General features: G+C 32.9%; 4 protein-coding genes across 11 annotated transcripts; 1 reads left to right on the forward strand and 3 right to left on the reverse strand.

The window, feature by feature from the left end:
* Positions 1-688: 688 nt before the first annotated feature.
* Positions 689-3,056, reverse strand: LOC100792743 (phytolongin Phyl1.1). 2 transcript variants are annotated; one of them, XM_041016780.1, is made up of 3 exons: positions 2,666-3,056; positions 2,400-2,433; positions 689-2,134 (listed from the first exon to the last, which is right to left on the reverse strand). In XM_041016780.1, exon 3 carries the CDS (start codon positions 1,826-1,828, stop codon positions 992-994), a length of 837 nt encoding a protein of 278 aa, XP_040872714.1. In that variant the 5' UTR covers positions 1,829-2,134; positions 2,400-2,433; positions 2,666-3,056; the 3' UTR covers positions 689-991. The 2 variants fall into 2 exon arrangements, with proteins under 2 accessions (XP_040872714.1, XP_040872715.1); XM_041016781.1 differs by lacking the exon at positions 2,400-2,433.
* Positions 3,057-5,540: 2,484 nt separating this feature from the next.
* On the forward strand, positions 5,541-7,828 carry LOC100792213 (zinc finger SWIM domain-containing protein 7). Of its 7 annotated transcripts, none has more exons than XM_014776887.3 (6): positions 5,541-5,732; positions 6,116-6,195; positions 6,396-6,606; positions 6,738-6,821; positions 7,332-7,439; positions 7,540-7,828. In XM_014776887.3, exons 2-6 carry the CDS (start codon positions 6,135-6,137, stop codon positions 7,553-7,555), a joined length of 480 nt encoding a protein of 159 aa, XP_014632373.1. In that variant the 5' UTR covers positions 5,541-5,732; positions 6,116-6,134; the 3' UTR covers positions 7,556-7,828. The 7 variants fall into 7 exon arrangements, with proteins under 7 accessions (XP_014632373.1, XP_006582427.1, XP_006582426.1 ...); XM_006582364.3 differs by having other exon boundaries at positions 5,546-5,725; positions 6,716-6,821; XM_006582363.3 differs by having other exon boundaries at positions 5,547-5,732; positions 6,716-6,821.
* Positions 7,829-9,961: 2,133 nt separating this feature from the next.
* Positions 9,962-12,368, reverse strand: LOC100791687 (60S ribosomal protein L11). Its single transcript, XM_003527529.5, has 5 exons — positions 12,231-12,368; positions 11,999-12,106; positions 11,888-11,930; positions 10,890-11,085; positions 9,962-10,331 (listed from the first exon to the last, which is right to left on the reverse strand). The coding sequence occupies exons 1-5, from the start codon at positions 12,231-12,233 to the stop codon at positions 10,136-10,138; spliced, it is 546 nt and encodes a 181-aa protein (XP_003527577.1). The 5' UTR covers positions 12,234-12,368; the 3' UTR covers positions 9,962-10,135.
* Positions 12,369-14,150: 1,782 nt separating this feature from the next.
* Positions 14,151-17,466, reverse strand: LOC100791156 (endoglucanase 9). Its single transcript, XM_003527528.3, has 6 exons — positions 17,210-17,466; positions 15,580-16,083; positions 15,318-15,467; positions 15,097-15,208; positions 14,753-14,916; positions 14,151-14,670 (listed from the first exon to the last, which is right to left on the reverse strand). Exons 1-6 carry the CDS (start codon positions 17,405-17,407, stop codon positions 14,344-14,346), a joined length of 1,455 nt encoding a protein of 484 aa, XP_003527576.1. The 5' UTR covers positions 17,408-17,466; the 3' UTR covers positions 14,151-14,343.
* Positions 17,467-18,068: the final 602 nt, after the last annotated feature.

Here is an 18,068-nt window from a genome sequence, read left to right on the forward strand (position 1 = left end):
CTTCCTATCTCTCTCTCTCTCTCTCTCTCTCGCTCTTCTTTGCACCTCAATCCAGCCCATTTTGGGGGGACATTTATCATTGCTCTTCGGTCAAGCCAAATGTCTTCAATGATCAGCAATTTACAGTTAACTGCTAAATGTCTTCAATGATCAGCAATTTACAGTTAACTGCTAAAGCATATTTCATAGCCTTTAATAGAGGAGCTCCTTGTACAGTGGATAGATAAACAAGGAGTAACTCTTTCTACTCTTTTTTTTTTGCAGAAGAAAAATGCTACCAACACACTTCCTAATACTCTTTTAAAGGCACTCCTTACTATTAGGCAAAACTTATATAGAATTCACTAAATGATGTGGAACATGCTTATCTTGAATAATTCCTTGTTTGCAAATATTATTTCAAAATTCACATAGCTACATTTCTATGGTATACTTAATGATCTATAATTCTACATACTTTCTTTTAACTTCCAATGTATGGTTTTTGGATCTCCAAACTCAATTACTTATTGAGACATATACCTTAAAAGTATATATTTTATGAGCAACAATATCTAAGCTATAAAAGGTGGTCAAAACATACCTAAAGAATTTCGGTGGCATAATTATTCTGCATATACAACTTGAGATTTGAGAATATTGGTCATCTCTATATTAGAAAATAATTATCTACTTAAAAAAAACTATAGAAACAGGTGAATCAAGAACCTTTAAAATCTTCCCAAAATTCATATACAAGTACAGATGTCTAAGAGTAATGAAACTGTACAGTAGACTTTATAAAGTAAAATGCCTATATATGGGTGACAAGAAGCACGTGCCTGCAAATAGCACTAAAGATCTAATCAACATGACCGGTTTGTAACTTCAATCTACATGCCCCATCGAAGAAACTAATTTCTGTTGCTGATCAGATCAGACCATGCATGGAAAATCTCAAGTTCCAATATGATAGTGATTCAAATTCAGAGTCACACAAGAAGTTTGAATTCTATCGAATGCAGGATATACCACGACATATTACTAACCAGATGATAAATAATAATATACACACAGCTGCATCAATAGCTAGGACAATGCGTACTTGGCGCCACCATTTCTTACGAATGTTTTGAGGGGCTGATCTCATCCTCATTGAACCCATATCCTTTTGCAAAGAGACTGATGCACCTGCACCACCTTGGCTTACACCATCCAGATTGCCTGAATCGACCCTTGCTCCTCTATCTGTAGATTTCCGATGCTCCTCCAACTCAACGTCTCTCATAGCAATCACATGATCTTTTACTTTCTTCTTATCTGGCTTGTTAGATTTTCCCAATAACGGGGCTTTTGTTGAACTAGCACCTTCAATTTGTCCATTCAAATTACTTGGTGACGGAGACAGATCCACTTGAAAAGACAAGGAAGTTTCATCTCTCCAATTACTACTACCATGTGAAACACTCTCCAATGAAGTGATCAGGCCGCGGATGACAGGAACCAGTTTTTCCTGAATGTAAATTGAATTCATGTTTGGCAAAATTCCTCTTGAACCTTTTCTAGACAGCTTTTTAAACTCGTCTCTAACATGCTCCAGAAACTGAAGAACAACCGGGTTACCAAAACCTTTATCAACAATTGTGAAGTAAACATACCCATCTTCCATAAAAAAACCAAAAGTCCTTTTACCTATTGTCTCAAAATACCACCTGTGGAAAGGAGGAGCCCTCTCCAAGCACAAGGCTGCGACATTCTCATCTTCTTGGTCTCCACCACTATACACATACATGACATTGTTACCCTTAGAAACACAGCAGTAATAAACTTTATTTTGAATTGAATCCATCGAAAATCAGTAAACAATAACCCTGATCAGATTTCAACCAAACTCCTCTACAATACCAGGCCAAAAAATCAGAAAAAGTTACATCAAATTTGCTTTTCTCTTGTTCTGTATCTCAAATGTTAACTTCACTTCACTGAATACCAATATCCCTTTATTGTAAAATCGAGCCGAAGTCTTCATCATGTTTCATCCCAACTGAAGAACATAGCAGTCAAGATTTGGCAAAGGAAGAATCCGATAACCCTCAAGGAAAGAGACAAAAACCAAGCAAAGTGCAAGGAATTCTGCAGCTATGAAGTAAAAAACCTGCAGGGAACACCAAAACGAATCTTCAGCACCTGATTAGTGAGATGAACACGGATCTTCTTTTATTCAAGGAATAACTGCCGGTAAAGCAATAAAACTCAATCAACAAAACAAAACCCATCAATTAAATTCTCAGATAACCCCATTAAATCTTTGAACCGAAGAATATCACAAAGTCTACCACACCAATAATCCAAACACAAAAATGAATAAAAATAAAGGGAGAAACTTTAAATCTACTCTGACAAAAACAGAGGTTTTGTACCTTAAAGGGTATCTGGATTATCTCAGAACAACATCTGAAAAGAGGGTTAAAAAAAAAACTCAAAATCTCCAACTGAAGTCAAAGATCCACAGCATAAGAAAGTTGAAAATTTCAAAAGAATAATAATAAAATGGGCAACCCTATTTGTTTGGCCAAAAATGGGGTTATAAATCAAGCTGAACTAGCACCAGTTCCAATTAGTTTTTATTAAAGTGTTACAAAATTTTAAGCTTTTTTCCAAAATTGAAAGCATGGAAAGAACATGCCTGATGGTGGTGCGTGCATGTGTGGTTGTTAGGGATGAGATGAGATTGATTCAAAAGAGAAGTGAGAGAAAGAAAGAAGAAGAAATTAGAGAAAGACGAAAATGCCACGGACAGGGCAGGCACAACACAACACAAACCGTGTAATGTGGGTGAATCTTAACATGCAATGTTTTCTGCTTTTGGTTTTACTTTGAAAATTTATTTATATACAGTGTATTGGTAGCTGGCAATGAATGATAATATATTGATATTCTTTTTGGATTTGGTTTCCATAACAACAGTTTATTCAAAATTTAATAATTTAAACTGGACGAAGATTAGCGTGGACCACTTTTATAAACCATAAGATTCATCACATTCACACAGCCATGTCGGAGAGGGAGGGAGGGTTCAGCGAAGAAGGAAGAAAGACAGTTTTTATGTGGGAAGGTGCACAATAAAATTATACATCTAAATTAATCTCAAGACTGATGATAGTGCTCCACCTAAATATAATGTTTATTTTGGTCCCATGTATCTCTCTCTGTGGTCATGATTTTAGTTACTTTTAATCAATGATTATTTATTAAAATTCTATGTATCTTCAATAAAGAATTTCAAATTAAGATTCAACATCTCTAAACTAGAAGTTTAACCCCAATCTCAATAGCCTTGAGCTCAAGCATGGTGATCTAGCAAGGAAGAAGGTTGATTGAGCCTCCCACAGTGATCTCTAAGCACACCGCCCCAACCAGTCAGCTGCATCACAATTCAACTTAAGAAGACCCTCTTAGGGAGAATTCAATGCATCAATGAATATAGCCACAAGAAGAGTTGGAGGGAGAAGAAAGAATTCAAACAAATGCAAATTTTCAAATCAAAAGATAAGGTTCATGTATGGTGGGAATTGAAATTTTATCACTAAGATTTGGATGATTTCAATGTAACGTAGAAGATTGCATTTTACTAAATAAAAATTATTTGAATAGATGTATTGAAAGTTATTTTTGTTTCAACTTTCAAAAAAATTATTTATTATAATTGGTGACAATCTTTGTTATAAATAGAAAAAAGAATTAGTGGAGAAACAACACACATGTAGAGATAATGTGTGAGAAGAAAACCTCTAAAATAAGATCACTTTGTTAAGAGAAAAATATCTTTGTGTGAGAGTATTATCATCTCTTTTAACCATTAAGAGAGAAAGATATTTGGGTTTATAGAGTGATACACTGTTTGCGGTGAGTTACAATCTTATAATTATTTTTATGATAGTAAAATATAATACATTACATTTTTAGATGATTCCGTGAACTTAGGTAAGAGATATCAAACCATGTTAAATTCTTGTATTGTTATTAATTTTTTATGGTGTAATATTTGTTATTAACTCACCAATAATAAATAAACTTTTAGTTGTTATTGTTTATTTACACAGTTTGTTTTGAATATTTACACATTTAGAAAACCAAAATTAAGAGTTATAATGCAACAATATTGGTTATGCTTAATTTTAATTTACACTTATTGATATTGAGTCGTTTATTTAAACTTATTTAAAAAATATTTTTTTAATAAAATGAGCATTTTTTTTTAGTTTTCTAAAGTGTTTGTCTAAATTATTTTTATTTAAAATAAACAGTTTTCTACTATTTTTTAAACAAACAAATCTTGTTTGCATCTTTAAAAATTGCTTTTATAAAAATCATTTTTTTAATTTTTTTTAAAACAAACAGGCCTAATTATGTTGTGCGTTTTATTTTCATTATTTTTAAATTTAAATATATTTTGGTGATGTGATAATAATTAACACCCTTTTTAATTGATATTTATTTTACGATTTTTTAAAATTAATTATGAAAAAATAATTTTGAAATGAGAAGTTTTAGATAATGTATATATACTTAAATATATTATTTGTCAAGAATGAAAAATTAAAATAAATAAATATTAATCCAATGTTTTTCCATTAAATAAAAGAGTCTTCCTAATTAGTACCCTTAGCGTATTACTTAAGGAATTAAAAAGAGAAAGTGCTTAATATAAACGTGAGTTTTCCTTCATCTGCACTTTGAAATTATAACTATAATTTCTTCCTTTGTGGTGTCTAGCATGGCATAGAAAGATAGGTGGTCATAAGTAGTGTGTTGGCTAAGCTGTCTAATTCTTTCCTTATTCTTCTTGAAAAAATTACAAATTATACCTCAATTAAAGTACTCAACAGCCATTGAACCCTTAATCATTGACATAGACTTGAATTAAAAAATGAATAAACACACTTAAAAGAAAAAAAATCATCGCCAAAAGTTTTGCTTTATAATTAATGTATATAATAGATGAAGTTAATGATAATCTTACCTTGAAACATAGTGCAACATGAAATAAAGCACAAAATATTATATACTATTGATGAAGACATAATATTATATGATGAATATATTGTGAAGATGGTTTATAATTAGGGTTTAAAGAATAATAAGATACGATGAAAATAAGATTTTAGATAGGATTTAAAGAACAACAATAATAAGATGAAAAATAAGATTAAAAAATATGAGTATAAAATAAGTGTTTATCTTGTTAATGATTTTTTTTTTTGTATTTCTTGACAACTATCTTAATTCCTAAATGATATTTTATTGAAAAACATATTCTTATTCTAGAAGTATATCTCCAAAATTATAAATCATAGTTCTAGAGTTACATTTTTAGAATAAATATATGTAATTCCGGAAATACATTTTCAAAAATCAAAAGGGGTGTACATTTTTAAGGAAAAATTGTATAATGGATAGTTGAGAGGTAGAAAGGGGTATTGGATTGTACTTAGGAAACAAGTATGTAAATAAAAAGAGCCTTACTGAAATTTAAAGGCCGTGTAGCGTTGAAAAGGCATTGAAGCAAATAGACTATTACTAGTTGCGGCCCCACTATTTATTAATGCACTCCATTTTTTATTTTTCTTCCAAAATAACCCCAAAAATAGACTCCTCTAATTCCCTATCCCTTTGTCAATCTGCAACGAAATCATTGAAGGAGAAGGCTTTTCTACCATCGATCCCAACAGCCATCAGTAACAGGGTAATGGGTATGCTATCTTCCTTGCAAATGATTCGAATTTCTAACATTCGGGAAAAATTGTCTCTTACATGTATGTAGGCTTAGATTGGTTAATTGTTATTAGTATTATTGCAGTTTTGTTTTTAATTGGATTGCTCATTTATTTATTGAAAAGTGATTTTGAAAACATGTGTGAGAACATTACCTCATTTTGCTGCTACAGAATGCTAAGTCTGCAAGCGTGGTTTGGTTGGTTGTTTTGTTTCATTACTAAAGATTTCTTCTTCTTGTATTCATTAATCACTCTTATAATAACCAATTAATACAGAGAAAAAAGTTGTACCGTTTTGTTTTGTTCATATATTTTAGATTGATTACTGAAAATCATATCCTATATTGTTATATTTTCAGTAATCAGTAGTAATACAGAATGAGTGCAAGCAGTTTGGTAGCAGAGGCAGTATGGAAGGAAATTGAGTCTACACACTCAGGTAAGTAACTTCATTACTTTCTATCGCTTTGAACTAAAGGTTTTAAATTATGGTCGCGGTTGTGGTTTCGTAGCAACCCTAGATAGATGTTACAGAAAATTGAGTATAAATGCTGCTAATGTGGTCTCAATTGCACTAATGCAGTTGTGAAAATCCAATAAACCTTTATGTGTGTTGTGGTTGCAATTGTGGTTTTGTAGCAATCCTGGATGTTACCGAAAAGTGCATACAAATGCTGCTAATGCAGCCACAATTGCAATCACAATGTGGTTGCAGAAACCCAATGTTCCTTCATGTTCTGGTTGCAATTATGGGTGTGGCCTGTTTTTTAAAACCTTGCTTTAAATTATTGACTCATGACCCAAGACCCTCTTACTTTCATGTCACAGTGAATGATGATCAACTTTGGACGTAAGTCAATTGATTCCTATTCCCTTGTGTTTGTTTCCTAATCATTATTATCATGCATTGTGTTTCAATTGAAGTTCTGTGTTTTGGTCTCCGTGCAAAATGAAACCAGTTTGCATTTCTTGTTTGGCAAGAACTTTGAGGGAGCCACTAGAATTGTCGACCAAAGAGGTGTTAGCAAGATATCTGCTCACCCCAGTGGAAGGTTTATCTTTCAGGTTTCACCTTTTGATCTCTCTTCCATTGCATTGAATAGGTGGAATGTTGCTTAAAAATCTGATATATGATTTCAAAAATCATTTTTTACCACCCTGGCTCAGAAAAGAGATATAGGAAGATAAAAAGGGATAAATCTGATGGTTGATGTTAGTACATGGGAAGGGAGAAATATCGAAAGATGCAAGATGGTTGTAAAATTTTAGCTGTGAAAAAATTTAGAGTTGAGATTATTTATATAAGCTAAAAGTTGACATTTTTAAAAAACATATAAAATTTTTAGGGTTTGCATTACAACATTGAGAGGGTAAAAGGTTGTTGGACAACTTTGGTTGTCCTCTTTGATTCTAGGAGAATATTTGAGATAAATGTATATGAAAAAGATAAGAAGAGATCATTGGATACAGTGCCAATTATTTGATGTTCAAATAATGAATGCTTTGACTTTTGAGAATCTAAGGAACCATTCATTTGCTTGATGTGGATTATGTTTTCATTCTCCACTTGTTTAGGTTACAGGGGAATCCCGAAGAAAAGACCAGTATCTGTGTTTTGCTGAAAATTTTTGCGCTTGTTATTCGTTCTTCTATGATGTTGTCAACAGAGGAGAACAACTTTGTGTAAGGCTACATACTTGTTTCATCATATTCAGTTGATTATTAACATTCTTATTACTCTAGTACTCAAGTATAAAATGTGCACTGTGTGGGTTTGCTCCAGTGTAAACATCAACTAGCTGCAAGACTTGCTGCATCTTTGGGATCTTATGTTGAAGTTAAGGTGTCTGATGAGGAGCTAGCTGTGCTACTGTCCAAAGTATAGCCCTTGCTATGAAGAACAATTTGTAATTTTTTTAGTATTGGTTTTATGGAGCAAAGAACATATCATTCTTAGATTTAGTTAACAGTGAAGATCTCAGGTCAAATAACATAAAGAAAATAATGCTTTTCGCTAATTTAACTTTTTGTCATCAACTCATCATCAATATTATTATTAGTTTTTTAATAAAGGAAATTCTAACAGGTTTAAATTATATAGGAAGAATTTGAACCAGCAAACTGAGCATTATCAACAAGGACAAGAATAAAAAATAAAATTAATTCAAATAAACACATCTTAAGACTAATTAAAGTAAAGTAAAACAAATTAGAGCAAACTAAAATAAACTATATGTGGGATGTAAATAAAATAGACACATGTCCTAATAAACTATCCTACATGGGAAATTAGAATTGGAGAATAGACTTTTGTTGGTTGGAGATGGAAGTGAAATTGGAGGCGCAGGTTTTATAGTTGTGAGGAAGATGAGTTGCATCAGTTACGGCTTATTTGATCTGGGGCAACATTGACCAGAGAAGTACCAGATTCTTGGACTTGGAATAAAACTGCAGATGGGAAATTTTCGGTAGCATCAACATATGTTTTGGTTAGTGAAGGCATGACTGTTAATACATATCAGCATGAGTTCATATCAAATAGCTTTTGGAAATGTGTTCTTCCTTCCAAAGTTCTGGTTTTTTAATGGAAGCTTTTGTGGGGAAGACTACCAACTTGTGAGGCTTTACAAAATAGAGGAGGGGTGTTTCTTGAACGACCTGGTTGTGAGTTCGATCTTGACACTTTAAATCACATTTTTGTGCAGTGTCAGTTTTCTCAGCAGGTTTGGAATTCTATTTTTTATGGTTCAAATTAATTTGGTGCAACATCATTACATTCAATTTGAATCTTTGTTTAGAGGAAAGAAGCTGCGAAGGGTTAGATTACTTGTATGGCATGCTACATGTTGGTGTTTATGGTTGTATCGAAATTCTGTAATTTTCAAGGATAATTTCTTTCCTGATGTGCAGAATGTGGTTTATCATATTCAGAGAATTTCTTGGACCTGGATGAAATATAAGGGACATGGTTCTAGTTCTCTTTCTTTTGCAAATTGGTGTACAAGTCCTTTATTATGCTTTTAGCATTTGCTAAGCTGGTGGATTGTACTGTTTTTCTTTTTTGTTTAGATGCTTTACCTTGTAATTTGCTGTTATTGGGAATCACACATCGTGCACTATTAATAAAATTCTTGATTTGACTTTAAAAAAAAACTATCCTACATAAAACAAAAACAAACTAAAATAAAAATAAACTAAAAAGTAACAACAGACCCTATGCGTGAGTTTTGAATTTAAATAGACACTTTATAAACTTTATTGAAGACAAGGCCAGTGCAAAAAACATATTTTCCGGAAAAAGATTATGAATGATAGTAGATACCACCTGATAGACCCTCTTCCAGTCACATTCGGTATATGACAAGAGATGCTGAGATGCTGAAGCTCATAATGTCCAATGTCAGGAGCCTCTTTGGTTAACTTTTTCTTAGATAGAGAACAATTTATCCATAAAAAGTGAGTTCGGATGGGCAAAAGTAAAAACAGATGAAACACTAAAGCCCATTTGTGTGGATGCTTTAACATAATATGGATTTTTTTTTTGGACTCTATTAAGATTTTAAAAAATTATTTTTAAAGATTATGATTATTTTTATTGGACATTTACCATAATTTGAATTTTAATGAATTAACATAAAAGATTTAAAAAGATTTAGATTTATAATATTTGAAAAAATTATGTGAATTTTTAAAGCATTCAAGTTAGAAAAAAAAAATAAAATGATAAGATTTGAATAAAATAAATATAAAATCAATAAAGAGAATAGTGAAGGTAAGTATTGTTTGACTAGAACATTTGCAGTTGCAGTTCATTCCTAAATTCCAATGACCCGAATGTTTGCAAGATTTATTGGAAATTATTATTAAGAGTTTTAGACTAAATATAAATATAAATGATAATATTTGTTTTAATAAAGTATAAAAGGTTAAAATTAGTAAAATAAAATATTTCAGAAAGAGAGTGAGCATCAACGTGGTGCTTGGTGCACTTTTTCTGGTATTTGATGATTCGAAAATGATCATTACTCCTGTATTTATTATGCCTGTATCTTAGAGAGGAGTATTTTTCGCTGGATTGAGGAAAAATATTTAGCTATATCGGGCCCTCGCAAGTAAAATGTTTTGCACATGCTTCTTATTTGGTTGCAAAGAAAACTAAGAAAATTGCCAAGCATAATCGCATAACGAGGGGGGTGCACGAGTTCTTCGTAATAAAAGTGCCGTTTAATCAGGGCTAATGTTAATCCATATGCTTCATGACGAAACTGAAATGATAAACATTGATTCAAAACCTGCCTCAAAATTAACATACTATCACAGAAAGATTGAGCTATAGTTGACAAAACTGATAACACAATCCTACAGCGAACTCAATCTAACTAAACAATTGCCTGGGACTTGTTAAGGATCACTCCCTCATATTTCACCTGGAACCACTTCATAGCATCCTCCTTTGTGACACGGTGCTGAATTCCAACCCGGGACTTGCACCTGCGGCGACGTCCAACACGATAGCCAGGACGCTCCAGAACAACAAAGAAATCCATTCCATAAATACCAGTTGAAGGATCATACCTGAAGCAGAGTCAATTGGTCAACGAACTAATGTGTAAATTGAAATCTTCATAATCAAAGAAATTGAAAACATAATCAAACATATATGAAGGGAAATTACACAAAAGTTAGTTGACATTACAAGGGAATGAATCCAAGAGGGAAAGACTTGACAATGTCATTTAAAGACAACATGTAATTTGCAAAACCAGTTAATCAATTATACATAACATCACGCCTAAAAACTAATTAAGAAATCAACCTAACTAATGCAATTCCTGCTTTCTCAAAATCATCAAGCCATAGAAAACATATTTCATATAAGCACCAAAGTCCAAAACAACAAAAGGAAAATTCTTAAACTCCCATTATTTATAAACCAGTTAGCATTTGGTTCAAGTCAAAACTGGAATACAACATAAAGGGGAAGAGATATGTTATGTCATATCCAAAATTTTGAAAATGCATTGTGCACACCACAACCCATATCAAATAATCAGCTTCCCTTAAGTCCTAAAATGTTTACCTCAGGCAAAAGTCAAAACACCAGCATAAAAATCCAAGAGTTCTTCAACTTACTTGATTCCCAAATCGATATGCTCCTGAATACCAAAGCCGAAGCAACCAGTATCACTGAAATTCCTTCTGAGAAGTTCATATTCCTTAACCTTCAAACCACTCTCCAAAAGTTGCATTGCCTTGTCACCTCTGACAGTGACATAGCATGCAATCTTCTCATTTCTTCTAATCCCAAAGGAACGAACAGTGTACCTTGCTGTCAAAACCAAGCAGAGGAAAAACAATTCTTACCAATCAAGAGTGAAAAACAGCCAAATATATCCAACATACAATAACCATTACTATAAACTAGTGGTAAAGCAAGTAGTACAATTTAAAATTCTTCAAACAGAGCAATAGACAATGCTTTCCGTATTCTGGACTTGCATACAAGGTTTAAATTAAATTAAGCAGGAAAAAAGCCATACAATCAAGATATATCAGAATCCTCATTTTCAGATCTTCCATGAACCTCTGAATCAAGTTTCTGAAGAAAAATCAACATTTAAATGCACTTTCATTAAGCCCACCACTACTGTGACTATAACCAAAGAACAGGTACACACTTAATCATTATAATCTATGAAGCACCAACACGGACACGGACACTGGACACGTGGACACCTGTAATGTCCAAAATATAGAACATAGTTCGGGTGTCGGACACTGACACGGACACGTGTCGGACACCGGACACGGCAAGGGGCTGGGGTGTCCGTGCATCATAGATTATAAGTAGCAAAAAATTCAAAACTCAAACTACCATTTCCACCCTATTACCAGACCTTTGAGTGTTGACGATGCAATTAAGAAAACCAAACGATCTTTCCATTGAAAACCCTAAAATAAACTACCCTAAACCTTGGGGATTCTTCAAAATCACTTCACCAGCAATCTATATTTTAAGAAAGTGATAGAATCACAAAAATGATCAACAAAACCAATGAACACAGATGTGAGATCTATGGCCATTACCAGCATCACTGAACTACCCATTTAGAAAATTATTGAGAACTAACCTTTGGAAAACACTGGGGTTTGGCCACTAAGTTGTTCCAACACCTGCAAGAAGAAAAACAGAAATTAAAAATTAAAAAAAAAAAAAAGCGGGAGCAATGAGTGAAGTGAACCTTGGCGGCTCTGGTGAGACGATCTCCACTCTCGCCAACAGAGATATTGAGAACGAGCTTCTGCACTTTTATCTCCCTCATTGGGTTCGAAAGTTTCTTCTCTGAAGCCTGAAATCAAGTTCAATCCAATTCATAACAAAACAATAAATTAAGAAAACAAAATGTAAAGATAATTAGAGTTTGTGAAAAGAGTTAATTTTTTAATTTCGGAAGGAAAGGGAGAAGGGTTTACCATTGTTGCAGCGGCAGTGTGAAAAGAAGAAGTGCTAATGACAAACCCTAATCAAACAAAGAGAGGTGAGGGAGTTTATGATTATAAAGGAGAACCAAAACCGTTGATGGGCTTTTGTGCACACCCTGTCAATATGGTTGCAAAGGGCCCAATAAGTTTTGGAATATATGTTTATCATTTCCCTTTCTTTCTAAGTCCACTCCCCTTTTATTTTTATTTCTAACCAAAATATCCTTACCTTAGGTTTGGAAGATGTCACGGGAATTTGAATTGTCTAGAATTTGATTTCCTTCATTTTTCAAATATTTTGTTGGTAAAGTCAATTCAAATTTCTTAAATTTTAAATTCTTTATTTGGATAAGACAATTCAATTTTCTTTATATGCAAAATTTCATTTTTATATTCTAAATAGATGAAATTTTGATATTAAACTTTTAGAAAATAAACACTATCTGATTTTCAAATATTCAATTAAAAAATATTTTTAAATGCTTAACAATTTAAAAATAGAAATATTGATAAATTTTGACAAAGGTTTTTTTTTTACTAGCCACAACCAATGATATTTTTAGGCCGACATCAATCACGATTATTTTTTTACTGACATTGGCCAAAGCTATTTTTTATCCAACGTTGACTGTGGTTTTTTCAACCAACATTGGTTAGAACTATTTTTAATCAACATCGGCTAGTATTTTTTTGGCCGATGTCTGCTAGCATTTTTTTTGCCAATGTCAGAAAAATTATTTTAGCCAACATTGGTTAGGATTTTTTTTTTTTTTTGCTAATATCAGCCAAAACTATTTTTTTCGATATTGGCTAAGGTTTTTAGGCTAACGTTGGTTAGGATTTTGCGGTCGAGATTGACCATGACTATTTTTTAGGTGACATTGGTTAGAATTTTTTTTGTCAACATCAATCATAACTATTTTTTAATCGACATTAACTAGGATTGTCTGGGGCAACATTGACCATACCTATTTTTTAGCCAAGAAAACAAAAATTACTTCATAAACTTTGCTGAATGAGAATAGATGCCTCCTATAGACCCTCCTCTTCCGGTCACATTCAGTATATGACAAGAGAAGCTGAGATGCTAAGGTTCATAATGTCCAATGTCAGGAGCCTCTTTGGTTGACTTTTTCTTACATTATCCATAAAAAAGTGTGTTCGAATGGGCAAAAGTAAAAACAGATGAAGCACTAAAAGCCATTTGTGGTGGATGCTTTAATATTGTTTGGATTTTTTTAAAAATCTTTTATGAAAGAACTTGTAGTAGCTGTCACAATATCTTTGGACGAGATTCTAAAGAACTAAATAATTTCCGAAGTGGAAGTGAGTATTTATTTTTTGACTGAAACATTTGCAGTTGCAGGTTATTCCTAATTTCCAATGAACTGAATGTATGCAAGTTTTATTGGGAATCATTATTCAGAGTTTTAGACTAAATATAAATATAAATAATAATATAACTTGTTTTAATAAAGTGCAAAAGGTTGAAAATAGTAAAATAAAATATTTCAGAAAGAGAGTGAGCATCTACGTGGTGCTTGGTGCACTTTTTCTGGTATTTTATGACTAGAAAATTATCATAATTCCTGTATTTGTTATGCATGTATCTTAGAAATTTTTTCTTCAAAAAAGAAGACGAAACTTTCAATTTCTTTTTTCCTTAACTGTTGTTAACTTCTCTCTCCATCTTTAAATTTATTATTTCTTCTTCCATGGGCTGTTATCAACTTTGCACATTAATCGTTAAAAGGATCTGATTTTAGCAGCATAATTTTAAGCATCTCAATTAAAATATATATTTTAATTTCTTAAAAAATATTCTAAGAGCACTAGTTAACAATACCCTTAGCTTCAGATAATAAAGAGTGAAGGGTAGGTGGGATGATAAAGTTGTCTTGCTGTTATATGTGATGACATAAAACTTTTAGGTCAGTGTGATGTACCATGTAGCGTAAAGCACAGTAAGTATATTGGATACTAATTACAATAAGTTACATTTTTGTGTGAAAGGACTAGAATTATAAATGATGCACCACTAACTTAGTTGGGTGCAGATAAAATGACATCTAGACTTAACCTTGTAATTTAGGTGAATGAAACATTAGCGGATACCGGCAAAGTATGCCAAAGGTCCAACAAAAGCAGCATTGATGTAAGTTGCAGGCTCAGAATGACTGTAATCACTGCGGTCATCTGGAAATCCGTCATTTTGGTTTGGACCTCCGACTATGGCTCCAACCAATATGTTAGGATTAGGATTCATCGAATGGAAAAATGGGTTGAAACCTCCATCACACCCTATGCTTTGTGGATGAGCTGCTATTGAAGGCAAGGAAGATCCTCTGTGGTGAATTCTCTTGGGAAAGTATGGACCATAGCCTACCATGTAAGACATTCTTATTGGGTTTGCACCTAATATGTAGTCAACCTGAAATTTTACAATATTTTTTTTTTGTCAACCATGGAATAGACAATATTCAGCTTACAGTGGTACAAGTAATGAGACTTACCTGTCTCTTAGCAATGCTCCTTAAGGTGTTTGGAGTGACCAAGACATTGCCGCAGTTAAATGTGTGCTTTTTAGCTGACATATACTTTGAATAGGTTGTGAGCAAGAATGTTATAGATGTCACATACTGGAGGTTGCTTTCAGGAAGCTTGTACATGAGTCCCCCTGCCCATAAATAAAAGTACCACATACAATTAGTGCCTTTTATAATACTTTTAAAGCACTTCAAAGTAAATTTATTGATCGTGGATGCAAATATTTGTCATGTTTTCTTGTATATCAGTAATGCATGACTTTGATTGACCCAGCTGTGTTTTGAAAATTCAGTAGTGATGTTGCCTTTACCTTGTGTATATTGTGTACTTGAAGAGGGAGAGTTGGGAAGGATCTTGCACATAAAATTCTCAGCTTCTTGCTTGTATTGATCAAAATTCTTATCACCATTCAGCAATGCTCTCTGTAGTAGCAATAAACAAATAAACCCACTGAGTCAGATTAACATCATGCAAACAACTTGACTCTTAATATTTTTCAATGCTGGCACATGAACAATATGATAGATATACCCTGGAGAGAAGGACGTGTGCACCAGCATATTTGTTGTCCCAGCTGAAGATATCTGGTTGATCATCAGCTCCCAAGGACTTCACCAAATTATAGTAGGAAACAGCATTTGTTGCTCTGAAAAGCCATGCAGCTCCCCACAACAGCTCATCCTGAAAATTAATTAAGCTTATTAAGACAACACATTATATTTTAGTAAATAGTCTTATGCATTGTTATTTTCCCCTCAACACTAGAAAACACATAGTAGAAAATGGATTTTACCTTGAAACCGGAATATGAGCAATAAAATGGGCAAACAGCTGATCCAAGTGAATGACTATAAGAACCTTGATACTGCAAAGCAAAGTGGTAGACCTGTTGGGCAGTTCTTAACAACTTGTTAGAGTATGTTGGGTCAAGCCTTCTGAAAACAATAGATGCAGCAGCAAGTGCAGCAGCGGTTTCAGCAGCCACATCAGAGCCAGGGTTATTGGGAGAGACCCAATAGACAGTTCTGACAGTGTCCATGTCCTCTGGCCTCTCCCAGCATTTGTGGTCCACATTTGGGTCTCCAACACCAACATAGAGCCTACCAGGTGTGGATGTGGCACACTTTAGGAGGTAGTCTGTGGCCCAACGAATTGCAGCTCTTGCCTCTTTTATTTGGGGTCCCATTCTCTTCCCATATTCAATTGTGGCCCATGACAGCATGCTGGTGGTGTAGGCCATTGGAAAGTTGAATTTCACATTGTCTCCTGCATCATAGTACCCTCCACTTAAATCCACCTGCCATACAAAGTTTCGATATGTTGTATGTAAGACACTTCCTTGTTCAATTGGATGGAATGTAAGTGATGATTTCTTTTATAAAAAGTTTTAGAATTTTTTGTTTATCTGTAAAAATCAAAGATAGATATGAAAAATTTATAATAACTCACACATCAACATCATGTTGAAATGAATAACAAAACATCATCATAAGTAACATCATAAATAAATGTTAAGATAATAATTACAAGTATGATATATTGTCCATGTAAGAAATTTTATAATATCAACTAATTAGAAATTCTTTTGGATATAACTTTTTGAAGTAATTATAAAAGTCAATAATTTCAATTATATTGAATATTCACATATAATGGAATTAACATTAAATTCTAATAATTATTGACTAATTTCTTAGTACACCTTTGACAAGATAATTATAACCATGTGACTCACTTAGACACTATTGAGAATTTGAGAAATTCACCACAAGGTTAAAAAAAAACAAGTGAGAAGATAGTTTTTGTTTGCCTCACCCAATTAATCAACTGATTTCATTCAAGCATTTTAGTGTTTATGACTTACTTATATAGCATTAGTTGATAAAATAGACTCAATAAACTTCTAATCAAACAAAAAGAAGAAGAAGAAAAAGACTAAGTGCATGCTTGAAAAAACATTGAATGGAATGTAACGAACGTTCATTCTAAAGCTTTCCTCATATAGCGTGGCCTTGGAAAGCATGAAATCGTTGACGGACGTTGAAATGCTTTATACAAACAAGCTTTAAAGAAACTAGCATCAAAGCAGAGTAGAAGAGTTTATAAAGGAACAAGGAGATGCCCTTTTACTAAAACCTTAATTAAAATTTCACTACTAAAACCTACAAGTAGTACCAAATTCAGCAAAAGCAAGACCATTCTAATGGCCCCTTTCACCATGCATAAACTGAACCAACAAAGAAGATAAGCACGAATATGAAAACTATACTAAATACAAATACTCTTAATTCACTTAGATAAAGAAAAATGGTTAAGATGGTATGCTCCCTCATTTTGTTGAGTTAAAGCAAACAAACATAACAAGAAAAAAAAATGAAAAATGATAAAATTAAGAAATGAAAGGGAGAAAAAGAGATTGTTACATTGGCAAGGCGACCATCAAAGAGACCAGAATTGGATCTCCATTTGATTTGTTGGTCAGAAGGAAGCCTTCCTGACCTCTGCCCTTGGAAAAACAATAAGGATTTAGCCAATGCTTCTCTGTAGTTTGGGTTGCATTGAACATTGCCCACAAACAACAATGTGATGAGGAACAATAAGAAGACCAAGGAATTTCCCATGCTCACTTTTTGTTACTTTTTTGCAATAAAGTGCTTTGCTATGGAATTTGTTGGTTGAAGCAAATGAGTTATATGCTGCCCTTTTTATAATAAGCTAAGGAGAGAATCAATCACTTGGCGTAATTCAAGGCTTTTCAATGATCAAACTAAAGAGACATATATAATATAATAAAATAATAACACTGTTTTATTGACTTTCTTAACCGTTTCAATTGGGAATTTGAAAAATCTTTTGCATGGAGATTTTAAAAGGGCGAGTAAGATGCAAGCATTGTTGCCACATTTACTATAAGACAGTCTGAAAGGGTTTTTGTAACTATCCCTGTATTGTCACAAATTTTGTCGTGCTTTATTGGGGTTGGGTCATTAATCTTTGTTTTTGAAGTTATGATAACAAAATTTTAGCTGAAAATTGAATGAATATCTAGTAAATTTTAATTATTCAAGGCTAATTATCATTTCCCTCTTTGTGTTGTTTTCTTCCTTTTGGATTGAAGAAACAAAAGAGAATCAGCTATTTGGTTTTGCTCACGTGATTTATTATAATGGTATTGGTATAGATGCACGCACAAAATAGTGTAACGGGAATGCTTAAGAGTACAAAAACTAGTTTCGTGTTTTGTTGTCAAAATTCGTATCAAAATGTAGTTCGTAAAAAATT

The sequence above is a fragment of the Glycine max genome, chromosome 6 (assembly GCF_000004515.6).
Source record: "Glycine max cultivar Williams 82 chromosome 6, Glycine_max_v4.0, whole genome shotgun sequence".
Lineage (NCBI taxonomy): Eukaryota > Viridiplantae > Streptophyta > Magnoliopsida > Fabales > Fabaceae > Glycine > Glycine max.

What these genes read in the sequence shown, in the direction of transcription:
- LOC100792743 (XM_041016781.1), bottom strand. Translation starts at nt 1,828, where the DNA reads ATGGATTCAATTCAAAATAAAGTTTATTACTGCTGTGTTTCTAAGGGT.
- LOC100792213 (XM_006582364.3), top strand. Translation starts at nt 6,135, where the DNA reads ATGAGTGCAAGCAGTTTGGTAGCAGAGGCAGTATGGAAGGAAATTGAG. An exon ending in AATTGAGTCTACACACTCAG is followed by an intron (nt 6,196 to 6,395) that starts GTAAGTAACTTC and finishes GTGGTTTTGTAG; the next exon opens with CAATCCTGGATGTTACCGAA. An exon ending in AATGATGATCAACTTTGGAC is followed by an intron (nt 6,607 to 6,715) that starts GTAAGTCAATTG and finishes AAATGAAACCAG; the next exon opens with TTTGCATTTCTTGTTTGGCA.
- LOC100791687 (XM_003527529.5), bottom strand. An exon ending in AACCCCAGTGTTTTCCAAAG is followed by an intron (nt 11,086 to 11,887) that starts GTTAGTTCTCAA and finishes TGGTTTTGACAG; the next exon opens with CAAGGTACACTGTTCGTTCC. An exon ending in CATATCGATTTGGGAATCAA is followed by an intron (nt 10,332 to 10,889) that starts GTAAGTTGAAGA and finishes ACTCTGCTTCAG; the next exon opens with GTATGATCCTTCAACTGGTA.
- LOC100791156 (XM_003527528.3), bottom strand. Translation starts at nt 17,407, where the DNA reads ATGGGAAATTCCTTGGTCTTCTTATTGTTCCTCATCACATTGTTGTTT. An exon ending in TTGATGGTCGCCTTGCCAAT is followed by an intron (nt 16,084 to 17,209) that starts GTAACAATCTCT and finishes TTTGTATGGCAG; the next exon opens with GTGGATTTAAGTGGAGGGTA. An exon ending in CACACGTCCTTCTCTCCAGG is followed by an intron (nt 15,209 to 15,317) that starts GTATATCTATCA and finishes TTGCTACTACAG; the next exon opens with AGAGCATTGCTGAATGGTGA.